At 44.3% G+C, this 15280-nt stretch overlaps 1 protein-coding gene across 4 annotated transcripts in view; it reads left to right on the top strand.

The window, feature by feature from the left end:
* Nucleotides 1–14568, top strand: part of slka (STE20-like kinase a) — a 32419-nt gene extending 17851 nt beyond the window's left edge. The window contains exons 11-20 of one of the 4 annotated variants that reach the window (XM_024424910.2): nt 8–131; nt 524–703; nt 2332–2424; nt 3093–3164; nt 4716–4845; nt 6905–7029; nt 7554–7745; nt 7822–7947; nt 13638–13751; nt 14021–14568. In XM_024424910.2, coding sequence (XP_024280678.1) covers nt 8–131; nt 524–703; nt 2332–2424; nt 3093–3164; nt 4716–4845; nt 6905–7029; nt 7554–7745; nt 7822–7947; nt 13638–13751; nt 14021–14167 — 1303 coding nt within the window. In that variant the 3' untranslated portion in view covers nt 14168–14568. The remainder of the gene's footprint in view (nt 1–7; nt 132–523; nt 704–2331; nt 2425–3092; nt 3165–4715; nt 4846–6904; nt 7030–7553; nt 7746–7821; nt 7948–13637; nt 13752–14020) is intronic. The other 3 variants (XM_024424912.2, XM_024424911.2, XM_024424913.2) reach the window with 3 other exon arrangements.
* Nucleotides 14569–15280: the final 712 nt, after the last annotated feature.

The raw sequence follows: 15280 nt of genomic DNA, 5'->3' as shown, positions 1-15280 counted from the left end.
CTGTCAGGCGCCAGGAGCTGAGAGAGCTGCGTCTGCTGCAGAAGGAGGAGCATAGAGCCCAGCAGGCGCTCAGCGACAAGCTGCAGCAGCAGAGAGAACAGATCTACCGCCGCTTCGAGCAGGAGATGACTGTAAGTCACCCATCCTGGTGCAGCTATCTGTGTATGCTGGTGTTGTTGTCTAGGGATGTCCCCTTGGAAACCAGATGATTCATATCAATGGGTTTTTATCCTGCACACGTATTTAGATAGAAATTAATAACAAAATGAGCAACTGTTATTCCTTTGGGACATGTTCGAATACTTTAATAATATACATCCCTCAGAGTCAGAATCTGTTGTGAATGTATTGTAATTTTTTTAAAATGGTATAAGAGCCTTCATTTTGCTGGACCCCTGCCTTGGCAGCAGCGAATGGGGATCCATAATAAATATAACCAAACGAAGCATTTGCCATTCCACTAAGGATAGGCATTTGTCTTTGTGAAGGCCTGATCTTACCAATCCCATGTGTGTTCCTTCAGGGTAAGAAGCGTCAGTACGACCAGGAGGTGGAGAATCTGGAGAAGAAACAGAAGCAGACCATCGAGCGGCTGGAGCAGGACCATACCAACCGGCTGAGGGACGAGGCAAAACGCATCAAGGCCGAGCAGGACAAGGAGCTCTCCAAGTTCCAGAACATGCTCAAGAACCGCAAGAAGGAGGTAAGGGGCCGTGGGTCTGTGCATGTGCAATGCCTCAAACTCTTGTCATGAGTGGAAAGTGCATGAGACTGTTGGGGACTGGGGCTTACTTACCAGAGCTGGTGTGCTGATATCTAAATAAACTCCCATTTTCCTTGCTGTTGATACCTTCCTTACATTTGGGTATAATTTATAAAGGGTTTATAAGTGGTTTATAAACTGTTTATTATAGTCTATAGCCATAATAAGCCCATATCATGCCTTTTTCATGATTTTTGGGGATGCAACAGGGTGATTCTCTGCTCAACAGCTTTGGCATGCAACTCTTGCCTTATTTCTTGGTACTAGTCATGCATACAATGTGCTTTTTTTTAAATTCATGCCATACATCTGAAAATGATGTGGCTTCTTTTTCCAAGTTCTATAAATCATGCATTCTTTGTTCTGTGTAGAGTACAGGCAATGTAGCTTAGCTTTACTGTGTCTCTAATTTATGCTGCTCTTATAGCTCCATTAGCTATCTGGGAAGCTTTAAGTATTCTGCCATGTTGGTGAAGTGTTCTCAGGCAACTCTCATAGCCAAGCCTATCTCTGTGATGGTGGTTATTTCAAACATGCATGGCAATCCTACACACCTGATTAGACTGACCGTTCTCGCTGTTCAACTGAACATAGCAACTACTTCGAACCTATACAGGATCTGCACTGGCTCCTGGAATGAATCTTTAAAATCCATATTTCTTTCTGGCATAGTTGTTTGATATATTGTTAAATTTCATATTGTATTATATGGCTATTTATATTGTATTATAAGTTATATTAATCCATAAATGTATTTGACTGTACTGTATTTATGTGTAAGTAACCATGTCGCTTGTGTGAGTGTGTGTGAGTTGGGCTTGGTGATGGGGTGGCAGGTTTTGGGAAACTCATTTTGTTAAAGGCTCATAGGATTACATCTTTGATGAAACACTTCAATGGCCTTGTGAAGTATTGTAGCAGTTTAGGCCTTTTCCTATTGGGGGTTTTCTTACTGACCAGTGATCCCAAGATTGATGCACATTCAAATACCAAGCTGTCTCAAGAGAATGTCTTGACAAAAGAATAACTGTGGTTAGGAGAAACCTCTGGAAATTATTTTGGTGCCATGTCTCAACAAAACTGCCTTAGCTGTCTGTGGTCAAAACTAAAAATATATTTTACAGACTGGATTAGGAGTGTGCACCTTCTTTTGAGATCACTGTGGAAGCATTCTGTACTGAAGATGAAATCTCTCTAAAGGACTTGCATGGTGGGAAGGTAACACGAGGACAAGCTTGTTTTCCTATTTAACACTGCAAGCTGATTTAATCATGCAGGTATCAAGTCTGTCAACAGAAACTAATCAACTCTAATCCCTCAAACACTGGAAACATGTCTTTGCGCTAAAGGTTTTAGACACTCTTCTAATCAAACAAAGCAAAACATTTCCTCATTAAATCGAACACCGACTCCTTGGAGATCTAGCGTGGAGACACTATCAATCAAACCAGGGTTTGTGGATATCTAAATTAATTCATCAGGTCCTTGCATGACTTTTCCCAAGTTATTATGGCTGCCGTACATAGCTGTCCAGGAAACTACAACTCCCAGTTTTCCCACACTATTAGGTGAAACAGGAAGTTGAACAGTCACCCAAATTCATGAGGAGAGCGCTCATGAAACTCTTAAAGGAAGATCTATCTCTCATTCAGACTCCAAAGGTAAATGTTCACTCACTCACACACACACTTTCTCAAATCTTGTCACACAAATACACCCCTCTTCAAATGTCTCTGAGCATTGTTGAGGACAAGATCTCATCCCCCTTGTTCTTCTTTTTCCCTCCATTTTTGAAATGATTGTTTTCAGGAGTTGGTTAGCTCAGTTTTTTACCTGACCATCAAAGAAGGAGCTAATCAGAACGGGAGCATGGAAGTTTAACACAGTTCTGTATTGATCGCTGGAATAGAAGTGTGACTAGTAGTTCCTACTGCACAGGCAACTCAATCTGACCACGCATGAATAGGACAACAACGACACTAACCCATCCTGTATTCGTTATGCATATGAATAACCTGAATTGAATTAACTTCGTCCTCCTACTGTGCCATGCGCCTCACTCCTGCTTTAGTCTACCCCTAAAACAGAAAAAGGTTTAGAAACTCCGGGAGAGTGTGTCTGGCGTGTGGTTGTTCCTGTTGACTGGATTGTCTTTGTGTTTCTCGGCCTGTGTCGAGGCGAGTGTCTGTCTTTGGGTGTGCGGGTGTGTTTCTTAGCCTGTGTCTGTCGGTCTTTGTGTGTCTTTTGTGTGTGTTTTCCTCAGCCTGCTGTGTGTAGCGTGTGCTCTCTCCCTGATCTGGATGAGTGCGCTGTGTGCTCTCCTCCACAGGGTGTGGCCCAGATTATGATACAGTCTTTTCAGTTGTCCTCATGTGCTCTCTTCAACGCTCAGATGCAGGATGTAAGTTGTCACCCCCTCTCCGTCTCTACCGGGCCTCCTGCTCACATGTGTATGTCTTCGTCAAAGTGTAAACCTGATTGAGATCGAGACTGCACATGCGAGCATTGTGGTGTCGATGTATTGCAGTGTTGTCACTGTGTTGCTACACAGGTACTTCTCCTTCTGTTTGATATCTCTTCTGCCACGCACTGTAACTGTAGATGTGTCCTGTATGTTACGCCCCCACCTGTGACATCACACTCTGTTTGGGAGACTGCAACAGAGCTGAACCTTTTTTTGTGGTGTGATCCAATGGAGAGTATTTTATGGTAACTCTAGGTTATGCTAACGCTCTTGGATTAAAACCTAAGAAGTATATTATTGTAAATGTTATAGTAGCGTAGCCTGCTGAGAAATATCAGAGAATGAATCATTGTTAAATCTGCAATATGTCACTTTCTGGGCGACCCGACCAAATTCACACGGAAATGTCAGTTACAGATCTGTCATTCTCGTTGAAAGCTTGTCTAAGAAGCGGTAGATCGGTTCTATGTGCGTTATTTCTGTGCTTTCGGTTCTTAAGTTTAGTTTTTGTGTCTTACTTTCGGTTTTGTACACCAGCTTCAAACAGCTCAAAATACTATATTTTTTTGTTATGGAAAATATACTTCACTGTGGTTTAGATGGTAGAATGATTCTCTACACTATACTGGCTTGTTTTGTCACAAACTGAAATGAGGTATTACTATTACATCCAGGAAATGGCAGAGCAATTTCTGCATAGTGAATCTTTAAACTTAATTCTCTATTGGAAAGCTTTTCCTCAATGATGGCTTCAAAAGGCATGACCAGGACAATAACTTTGGTTTCATGTTTAATAATCATGTAAACATACCCCTCAGCAACAATAACCAGGCATATTATTTAACCATAATGATGTTATGTATAATTTACTCTTTCTGTGAATGTCAATTTGGATGTCGTCATACATGGAAACTGTGGATCTCGACTGGGTTGTTAAATGTTTTTCTCTCTTTCCATCCATTCCTCAAATGTTGGATCATTCCCATGACTTCTGACTGTCTCTTTGCCCCACTGACTGCAGTCAATGATGTGCTTCTTCTTTGGAGTGTAGTACTGTACTGTGTTGATCTATAGTAGTGGTTGGCATGGTATTTATGAAAGTTCCTTCATGTAGTCTGCACTGTTCTGGCTGTCCCTGGTGTGTGATGCACAATACATAAAATCACTCATGTTTGCCTCTTTCCTTCTCTCTCCCCTCTCTGTCATCAACTCTTAACCCCCTGTCCTTTCTAAATGTTCCTTATCCCCATGCCTCATTTCTATACCTCACTCGCACCATGTGTCTGTTTTTTACCCCACCATCTCCTGCATCCCTCCTCCCCATGTCTCATCTCTCCATCTTCTGTCAATGAACCTCCATCTACCCACATATTGTCCTCTTTATCACCCTCTGATACCTTTACCTTGCCCCACTTCCTCCCCTTATCCCTGCTCACTCCCTTTCTGTCCCCCATACCCCCTCTCTCTCTCCCTTCTCTCCATCCTCAGGAGCAGGAGTTTCTGCAGAAGCAGCAGCAGGAGTTGGATGGAGCCCTGAAGAAGATCATCCAACAGCACAAACATGAGATCGCCACCATCGAGAGAGACTGCCTCAACCACAAACAACAGCTTATGAGAGGTGAGAGAGAGATTTACAGTACTATAGAGCGCTATAATACAGCAAACGTAACCACATACAACAGCTCGTGAGAGAGAGATTTACAGTACCATAGAGAGCTATGAAATCAGTGCATTCGGAAAGTATTCAGACTTGTTGAATTTTTCCACATCTTGTTGCGTTACAGCCTTATTTTAAAATGGATTCAATTGTTTTTACCCACATCAATCTACACACAATATCCCATAATGACAAAGAAAAAACAGAATTTTTGAAATTTTTGCAAATAAAAAAAACCGATCACATTTACAGAAGTATTCGGACCATTTACTCAGTACTTTTGTTGAAGCACCTTTGGCAGAAATTACAACCTCAAGTCTTTTTTGGTATGACGCTACAAGCTTGGCACACCTGTATTTGGGGAGTTTCTCCCATTCTTCTCTGCAGATCCTCTCATGCTCTGTCAGGTTGGATGGGGCAGCGTCGCTACCCAGATATTTTCAAGTCTCTCGAGGTGTTTGATCGGGTTCAAGTCCGGGCTCTGGCTGGGCCGCTCAAGGACATTGAGACTTGTCCCCGAAGCCACTCCTGCTTTATCTTGGCTGTGTGCTTAGAGTCGTTGTCCTGTTAGAAGGTGAACCTTTGCCCCAGTCTGAGGTCCTGAGCGCTCTGGAGCAGGTTTTTATCAAGGATCTTTCTGTAATTTGCTCTGTTCGTCTTTCTCTCGATCCTGACTGAGTCCCGGCTGCTGAACAACATCCCCACAGCATGATGCTTCCACCACCATGTTTCATCGTAGGGATGGTGCCAGGTTTCCTCCAGACATGACTTGGTATTTAGACCAAAGAGCTCAATCTTGGTTTCATCTGACAAGAGAATCTTGTTTCTCATGGTCTTGAGAGTCCGTTAGGTGCCTTTTGGCAAACTCCAAACGGTCTGTCGTGCTTTTTACTGAGGAGTGTCTTTCATCTGGCCAGTCTACCATAAAGGCCTGATTTGCTGGAGTGCTGCAGAGATGGTTGTCCTTCTGGAAGGTTCTCCCATCTCCACAGAGGAACTCTGGAGCTCTGTCAGAGTGACCATTGGGTTCTTGGTCACCTCCCTGACCAAGGTCCTTCTCACCCGATTGCTCAGTTTGGCTGGGTGGCCAGCTCTAGGAAGAGTCTTGGTGGTTCCAAACATCTTTCATTTAAGAATGATGGAGGTCACTGTGTTCTTGGGTCCTTCAATGCTGCAGAAATGTTTTGGTACCCTTCCCCAGATCTGTGCCTCAACATTATCCTGTCTCGGAGCTCTATGGAGAATTCCTTCAACCTCATGGCTTGGTTTTTGCTCTGACACAGTCAATTTTGGGACCTTATGTAGACAGGTGTGTGCCTTTCCAAATCATGTCTAATCAATTGAATTTACCACAGGTGGACTCCAGTCATCCCAGGGATGGTCAATGAAAACAGGATGCACCTTAGCTCAGTTTCGAGTCTCATAGCAAAGGGTCTGAATACTTATGTAAAGGGATTTCTTTTTTTAAATTAGCAAAAAAATGTCTAAAACCAGTTTTCAGGTTGTCGTTATGGTAGATTTTTTTAAAAATATATATTTTATGTAAAAGGGAATGGGGGATGAATTCTTTCCGAATGCACTTTTCAAACTTAACCAGATACAACAGCTCATGAGAGGTGAGGGAGAAATGTACAGTACCACAGAGTCTTATGAACACAGCAAACCTAGCCACATACAACAGCTTTGTGAAAAAATACATATACTTACCACAGACTACCATAAAGAGTCTGCCTAAGAGAGAGATCTCAATCATTTAACATGACTTCACCTTGGCTACCTCAATGGGTGAAGGCCTTCTGCTATATGAAGGATTTGATAGTGAAATAATACTATTGTAAATGGTGAAGTTCTCAGTGGAGTTTTGTGTTATAACTTTCCCACCACAGTGATGCAATTTCCTGAATGACTTATTTGTGACCAGCCTGTCTTGCCAGATGGTGCTCTTTACCGGAAATGCTGCTTGTGTGTTTGTGTGTTGCGTTACCACCCCGCCTGACGTGTCTCTGGCCTCCTCCCTCAGCTCGAGAGGCAGCCATGTGGGAGCTGGAAGAGCGCCACCTGCAGGAGAAGCACCAGCTGCTCAAGCAGCAGCTCAAAGACCAGTACTTCATGCAGAGACACCAGCTGCTCAAGAGACACGAGAAGGTAAGGGCTCTGGGACCTACTGAACAGCTCTGGTGAAGTACAATCCAGTATTGGTATTATCTACATCAGGTAATCTGGACTGAAGGTAGACTGAGGTGCATTACATTTTGACATGAATGGGTGATTTGAAAGTGTGCTGAAAGGTTAGAGCTCTCATTTCAATGCATTTTATTGTGGATCCAGATAAAGTATTGAATGGACACTCTTACTGACATTTGTGGCTGCTTCGCGTGATGTATTGTTGTCTCTAACTTCTTGCTGTTGTCTGTGCCCAATAATGTTTGTACCCTGTTTTGTGCTGCTACCATATTGTGCTGTTGTCATGTGGTGTTGCTGCCATGCTATGTTGTTGTCTTATGTCTCTCTTTATGTAGTGTCGTGATGTGTGATTTGTCCAATTTATTTATTTTTTATCCTCGCAGGAGGCCTTTTTCCTTTTGGTTGGCCGCCATTGCATATAAGAATTTGTTCTTAACTGACTTCCCTAGTTAAATAAAGGTTAATAATTTAAATGTGTCGTGTAGGAAATGGAGCAGATGCAGCGCTACAACCAGCGTCTGATTGAGGAGATGAAGAACAGACAGGCCCAGGAGAGAGGTCGTCTGCCGAAGATCCAGCGGGGTGATGCCAAGACACGCATGGCCATGTTCAAGAAGAGCCTCCGCATCACCTCTGCACCTGGCACCCCGGAGCAGGAAAGGGAGAAGATCAAACAGGTATTTTATAGTGTGTACACACACAGTTATATATTTTTTTCAACAGAATAATGTGAGGTGTGTGTTTTTGTTCCAGTTTGCAGCCCAGGAGGAGAAGAGGCAGAAGAACGAGAGACTCCATCAACATCAGAAACATGAGAACCAGATGAGAGACCTGCAGCTGCAGTGTGACTCCAACATCAGGGAGCTGCAGCAGCTTCAGGTACACACACACACTTACCCCTAGCCCAGAATGTTCTTAGCATTATTACATACAGTGAAACGGAAACTCAACATCATTTCGACCAGGTATCACGACTTTCCTGAATTGGATCCTTTGTTCATACCTTCTAAGGCGATTGAACTTATCCCAGAGGCTAATCCAAGACGCCGCCGGTGAAGAGGTTTTCGGAGGGGACTTTTAGTCCAACTCAGGAGGCGTACACACCTTCCACCGCTTCCGAGTATATTACTCGCTAATGTTCTGTCCCTGGACAATAAAGTTGACGAGCTCAGGGCGAGGGTCTCCTTCCAGAGAGACGTACTCTGTTTCATGGAATAATGGCTCTCTCCGAATGTACTGTCCCCATCCATACAGCCAGCTGGGTTTTCAATACATTTAGGATAGGAATAAAGAACTCTCAGGGAAGAAAAAAGGCGGAGGTGTATGTTTCATGATTAACTACTCATGGTGTGATTGAGGTAACGTGCAGGAACTCAGGTCCATTTGTTCAATCGACCTAGAATACCTCACAATCAGATGCAGACGGCATTACCTCTCTAGATAATTGTCTTCGATTATCGTCACAGCTATGTGTATTCCCCCTCAAGCCGATACCACGACAGCTCTCAAGGAACTACACTGGACCTTGTGCAAACTAGAAACTGCATATCTGAGGAAAACGCTACCGAAGTTCTATCAACACATCGCCTGTAGTACTCGCTCTTCAAAAACTTTCAACCATTGTTTCTCCCCCTTCCAGGATGGCTACAAGGCCCCCCTTCGGCAAATCCGATCACGACTCCATTTTGCTCCCCCTCCCAGAAACTAAAACAGGAAGTTCCTGTGCTGAGGTATATTCAATGCTGGTCTGACCAATCAGAATCCATGCTTCAAGACTGTTTTGATCACGCGGACTGGGACATGTTCCGGGTTGCCTCTGAGAATAACATTGACATTATACACTGACACGGTGACTGAGTTCATCAGGAAGTGTACAGGCTATGTTGTTCCCATTGTGATGATTAAAACCTATCCAAACCAAAAAACGTGGATAGATGGCAGCAATCGCGCAAAACCTAAAGCGGGACCACCGCATTTCACCACAGCAAGGTGACTGGGAATATGATTGCATACAAACAGTCCTGTTATGCCCCCCGTAAGGCAATCAAACAGGCAAAACGTTAGTACAGAAACAAAGTGGAATCGCAATTAAATGGCTCAGACACGATGTATGTGGCAGGGACTCCAGACAATCACGAGTTATAAAGGGAAAACCAGCAACGACACTGACGTCTTTATCCCTGACAAGCCAAACACTAGTGCCCGCTTCGAGGATAAAACAGGGCTGCTTACACTGGCCGCTACAGAGGACTGTGAGCTCTCGTTCTCCGTGGCCGATGTGAGTACAGGCCCAGACAGCACCCCGAGCCGGGTCCTCCCGAGTGCGCAGACCGACCAGCTGGCTGGAGTGTTTACGAACATATTCAATCTCTCCCTATCCAAGTCTGCTGTCCTCACTTGATTCAAGATGTACACCATTGTTCCTGTACCCAAGAAAGCGAAGGTAACTGAACTAAATGACTATCGCCCCATAGCACTCACTTCTGTCATCGGTGCTTTGAGAGGCTAGTTAAGGATCATATCACGTCCAACTTACTCGACACCCTAGACCCACTGCAATTTGCATACCACCCCAATAGATCCATGGATGATGCCATCGCACTGCACACTGCCCTATCCTATCAGGACAAGAGGAATACTTATGTAAGGATTCTGTTCATTGACTATAGCTCAGCTTTCAACACCGTAATCACCTCCATTCTCATCATTAGGCTTGGGGCCCTCGGTCTGAACCCCAATCCTGTGCAACTGGGTCCTGGACTTCCTGACTGGCCACCCCCAGGTGGTGAAGGTATGCAACAATACCTGCACTATGCTGATCCTCAAAACAGGGGCAACACAATGGCGCATGCTCAGCCCCCTCCTGTACTCCCTGTTTACCCATGACTGCGTGGCCATGCATGCTTCCAAATCAAGTTTGCAGATAACTTTGTAGTCCACAATTATCTCCTTGGTCTTGATCACGTTGAGGGAGAGGTTGTTGTCCTGGCACCACACGGCCAGGTCTCTGACCTCCTCCCTATAGGCTGTCTCGTTGTTGTCAGCGATCAGGCCTACCACTCTTGTGTCATCGGCAAACTTATTGAAGGTGTTGGAGTCGTGCCTGGCTGTGCAGTCATGAGTGAACAGGGAGTATAGGATGGGACTGAGCATGCACCTCTGACATGCCCCTGTTTTGAGGATCAGTGTGGCGGATGTGTTGTTACCTACTCTTACCACCTGGGGGCGGCCCATCAGGAAGTCCAGGATCCAGTTGCAGAGGGAGGTGTTTAGTCCCAGGATCTTTAGCTTAGTGATGAGCTTTGAGGGCACTATGGTGTTGAATGCTGAGCTGTAGTCAATGAATAGCGTTCTCACATAGGTGTTCCTTTTGTCCAGGAGGGCAGTGTGGAGTGCAATAGAGACTGCATCATCTGTGGATCTGTTAGGACTGTATGCAGATGGGAGTGGGTCTAGGGTTTCTGGGATAATGGTGTTTATGTGAGCCATGACCAGCCTTTCAAAGCACTTCATGGCTACAGATGTGAGTGCTACTGGCCGGAGTCATTTAGGCAGGTTACCTTAGTGTTCTTGGGCACAAGGACTATAGTGGTCTGCTTGAAACATGTTGAAAATGTCAGTGAAGACACTTGCTAGTTGGTCAGCGCATGCTTTGAGTACACGTCCTGGTAATCCGTCTGGCCCTGTGGCCTTGTGAATATTGACTTGTTTAAAGGCTGTGGAGAGCTTGATCACACAGCCGCCCAGATCAGCTGATGCTCTAATGCATGTTTCAGTGTTACTTGCCTCAAAGCGAGCATAGAAGTCATTTAGCTCGTCTGGTAGGCTCGTGTCACTGGGCAGCTCTCGGCTGTGCTTCCCTTTGTAGTCTGTAATAGTTTGCAAGCCCTGCCACATCCGACGAGCATCGGAGCCGGTGTGGTTCATCAGAGGGCATAGCAGAATTTCCCGCTCCTTGAAAGCGGCAGCTCTAGCCTTTAGCTCAGTGCGGATGTTGCCTGTAATCTATGGCTTCTGGTTGGGGTATGTACGTACAGTCACTGGGGACGACGTCATCGATGCACTTATTGATGAAGACTGATGTGGCGTACTCCTCAATGCCATCAGAAGAATCGCGGAACATATTCCAGTCTGTGCTAGCAAAACCATCCTGTAGCTTAGCATCTGCGTCATCTGACTACTTTGTTTTTATTGAGTCACTGGTGCCTCCTACTTAAATTTTTGCTTGTATGCAGGAATCAGGAGGATAGAGTTATGGTCAGATTTGCCAAATGGAGGGCGAGTGAGAGCTTTGTATGCGTCTCTGTGTGTGGAGTAAAGGTGGTCTCGAGTTCTTTTCCCCTCTGGTTGCACATTTAACATGCTGGTGGAAATTTGGTAAAATGGATTTAAGTTTCCCTGCATTAAAATCCTCAGCCACTAGGAAAGGTACAAATCCCCTAAGTTCTAGACCTCAACTGAATCTGGTAATGAATGGTGTGGCTGTTGAACAAGTTGAGGAGACTAAATTACTTGGTGTTACTTTAGATTGTAAACTGTCATGGTCAACATATCGATTCAATGGTTGTAAAGATGGGGAGAGGTCTGTCCGTAATAAAGAGATGTTCTGCTTTTTTGACACCACACTCCACTAAGCAAGTCCTGCATGCTCTAGTTTTATCTTATCTTGATTATTGTCCAGTTGTGTGGTCAAGTGCTCCAACGAAAAACCTAGTTAAGCTGCAGCTGGCCCAGAACAGAGCGGCACGTTTTGCAATTATACAGAGCCATGAGTGCATGGAACTCTTTTCCATCTCACATTGTGCAAGTGAACAGCAAAACAAATTAAGCAACACCTCACTGCACAACGTTTCTCCCCCATGTGACCAACTTGTTGTGTGTATGTATTGACATGTACAGTATGTGTAACTGATAGATGCACACTACATGTTAATGTTTTTAAATGTATGTCAATTGTAAACTATTTTGTCTGTCTTTATCGTTATGTGTCGAACCCCAGTTTAGACTAGCTGTCGCCATTGGTGTCGGCTAATGGGGATCTTAATAAATATAATCAAATCGTAGAGAATAAATAACGGGAACTCTTCATGTAATGATACATCAAATCAAATTGTATTAGTCACATGCGCCAAATACAACAGTGAAATGCTTACTTACAAGCCCATAACCAACAATGCAGTTTGGGTAGCCATTTGATTAGATGTTCAGGAGTCTTATGGCTTGTGGGTAGAAGCTCTTTAGAATCTTTAGCTCTTTAGACTTGGCGCTCCGGTACCGCTTGCCATGTGGTAGCAGAGAGAACAGTCTATGACTAGGGTGGCTGGAGTCTTTGACAATTTTTAGGTCCTTCCTATGACACCGCCTGGTATAGAGGTCCTGGATGGCAGGAAGCTTGGCCCCAGTGATGTACTGGGCCGTTCGCACTACCCTCTGTAGTGCCTTGCGGTCGGAGGACGAGTAATTGCCGTAGGCAGTGATGCTCTCGATGGTGCAGCTGCAGAACCTTTTGAGGATCTGAGGACCCATGCCAAATCTTTTCAGTCTCCTGAGGGGGAATAGGTTTTGCCGTGCCCTCTTTACGACCGTCTTGGTGTGTTTTGACCATTTTAGTTCGTTGGTGATGTGGACACCAAGGAACTTCAAGCTCTCAACCTGCTCCACTGCAGCCCCCGTCGATGAGAAAGGGGGCGTGCTCGGTCGTCTTTTTCCTGTAGTCCACAATCATCTCCTTTGTCTTGATCACGTTGAGGGAGATGTTGTCATCATGAGCATCCATCAAATTGCTGCATCAAACCAACCTTTGCCCATCCACTCTGTTGCCTCAGCTCTTGTATCATGGACTATTCAGTCAGAAGAGAAATTGGTGAAAATATATATTATGACACTAACATGTTTTAATCAGTTTTAGAATAAAGCTGTAAGGTAACAAAATGTGGAAAAAGTCAAGGGGTCTCAATACCTTCTGAATGCACTGTTAAAATAAAGGAGCTTGTGGTAACTCCAAAGTGTCATGCACTGGCGCACACACAAGCAATGTTTTAGCACCATGGACACCTACCACGGTCAAACGCTAGGTAAAACGGATAGCTGATCGTCGGTTTCAGCACCATGGCTGCTGAACAGCGCAGCTCACAGCTCAGAATGGGGCGAATCTTACATTCCACCAATGATGAAGGCCTGCGGATAGACATTCTGGCATGTTTTGCTATTGTCCTTTCCTTAAAACACGGATTGTGATACAATTCCTTTTAAGGTAGCCTAGCGGTTAAGAGCATTGGGTCGGTAACTGAAAGGTCGCTGGTTTGAATCCCTGAGCTAGCAAGGTGGAAAAATCTGCTGTTCTGCCCTTCAGCAGGGCAGGGAACCCCCAACAACTACTACTCCCCGGGCGCACCGACGACGTTGATTAAGGCAGCTCCCCGCACTTCTCTGATTCAGAAGGGTTGGGTTAAATGCAGAAGACCCATTTCGGTTGAATGCATTGTTTTTTAACTGACTAGGCATCCCCATTATGTATGTATGTAGGTAGCTCCAGTAGGTCACCCTGTTCCTGCTGTTGTGTGTTTCAGAATGAGAAGTGCCATCTCCTGATTGAACACGAGACTCAGAAGCTGAAAGAGCTCGATGAAGAGCACAGCCAGGAGCTGCAGGAGTGGAGGGAGAAACTACGGCCCAGGAAGAAGGTGAAACAAAGACCTATCCATGTTTACAACCCTCTTGTGTTATCATCCTTTAAAGTTTCATGCTGCGTTGCGATTCTCCTAAAATGCACTTGCATGGATGTAACAATGGTGGAAACTTCCTCTAGCCATTGATTACACCAATCCATTGCTTTTGACTCCATGACTGGGAGTTTGTAAGTGCACAGTGTGGAGAATCATGACATAGCCTCTGTGTAAGTTGTTGTTTTGGATGTTTGAGTCTGTTGTCTTTCCTCTTCTGGCACATGTAGGCCTTGGAGGAGGAATTCACACGCAAGCTACAGGAGCAGGAGGTCTTTTTCAAGATGAGCGGGGAGTCGGAATGCCTTAACCCCACGACCCAGAGCCGAGTGTCCAAGTTCTACCCCATCCCTAGTGTGCACAACTCTGGTTTATAGCCCTCCCCAGCACAGGAACATACTGGCTGGGCTCATAGACTGTGTCCCCATGGTAGTGGGGAGGACCTCAGCCCTGTTGTTATCTGGAAACTAGCGTTGGTCTATTGTGGATCTTGGGCTAGTGTGATGTCTTCACACAATCATGCACATACACTAATGTTCAAAAGTTTGGGGTCACTTAGAAATGTCCTTGTTTTTGAAAGAAAAGATGTAAAAAAATATCCATTAAAATAACATCAAATTGATCAGAAATACAGTGTAGACATTAATGTTTTAAATGACTGTTGTAGCTGGAAACGGCAGATTTTTTTGGTAATGGAATACTACATAGTCATACATTGCCCATTATCAGCAACCATCACTCCTGTGTTTCAATGGCACATTGTATTAGCTAATCCAATATATCATTTTAAAAGACTAATTGATAATAATGTTAGCACAGCTGAAAACTGTTGCACTGGTTAAAGAAGAAATAAAACTGGCCTTTAGACTAGTTGAGTATCTTCAGCATCAGCGTTTGTGGGTTCGATTACAGGCTCAAAATTGCCAGACACAAAGACCTTTCTCCTGAATCTCATCAGTCTTTTCTTCTTCTGAGAAAATTAAGGCTATTGCATGTGCGCTGTTCTGTGAAGGGAGTGGTACACATTGTTGTACGAGATGTTCAGTTTCTTGGCAATTTCTGACATGGAATAGCCTTCATTTCGCAAAACAAGAATAGGCTGCAGAGTTTCAGAAGGTCTTTGTTTCTGGCCATTTTGAGCCTGTAATCAAACCCACAAATGCTGATGCTGAAGATACTCAACTAGTCTAAAGAAGGCCAGTTTTATTGCTTCTTTAATCAGTACAACAGTTTTCAGCTGTGCTAACATAATTGCAAAAGGGTTTTCTAATGATCAATTAGCCTTTCAAAATGATAAACTTGGATTAGCTAACACAATGTGCCATTGGAACACAGGAGTGATGGTTGCTGATAATGGACCTCTGTACGACTATGTAGATAGGTTTCCTGCTACAATAGTAATTTACAACATTAACAATGTCTACACTGTATTTCTGATCAATTTGATGTTATTTTAAAGGACAGAAAATGTGCTTTTCTTGAAAAAACAT

Source organism: Oncorhynchus tshawytscha, linkage group LG06 (assembly GCF_018296145.1).
Source record: "Oncorhynchus tshawytscha isolate Ot180627B linkage group LG06, Otsh_v2.0, whole genome shotgun sequence".
Taxonomy (NCBI): domain Eukaryota; kingdom Metazoa; phylum Chordata; class Actinopteri; order Salmoniformes; family Salmonidae; genus Oncorhynchus; species Oncorhynchus tshawytscha.
This window is presented reverse-complemented; position numbering and strand designations above follow the sequence as displayed.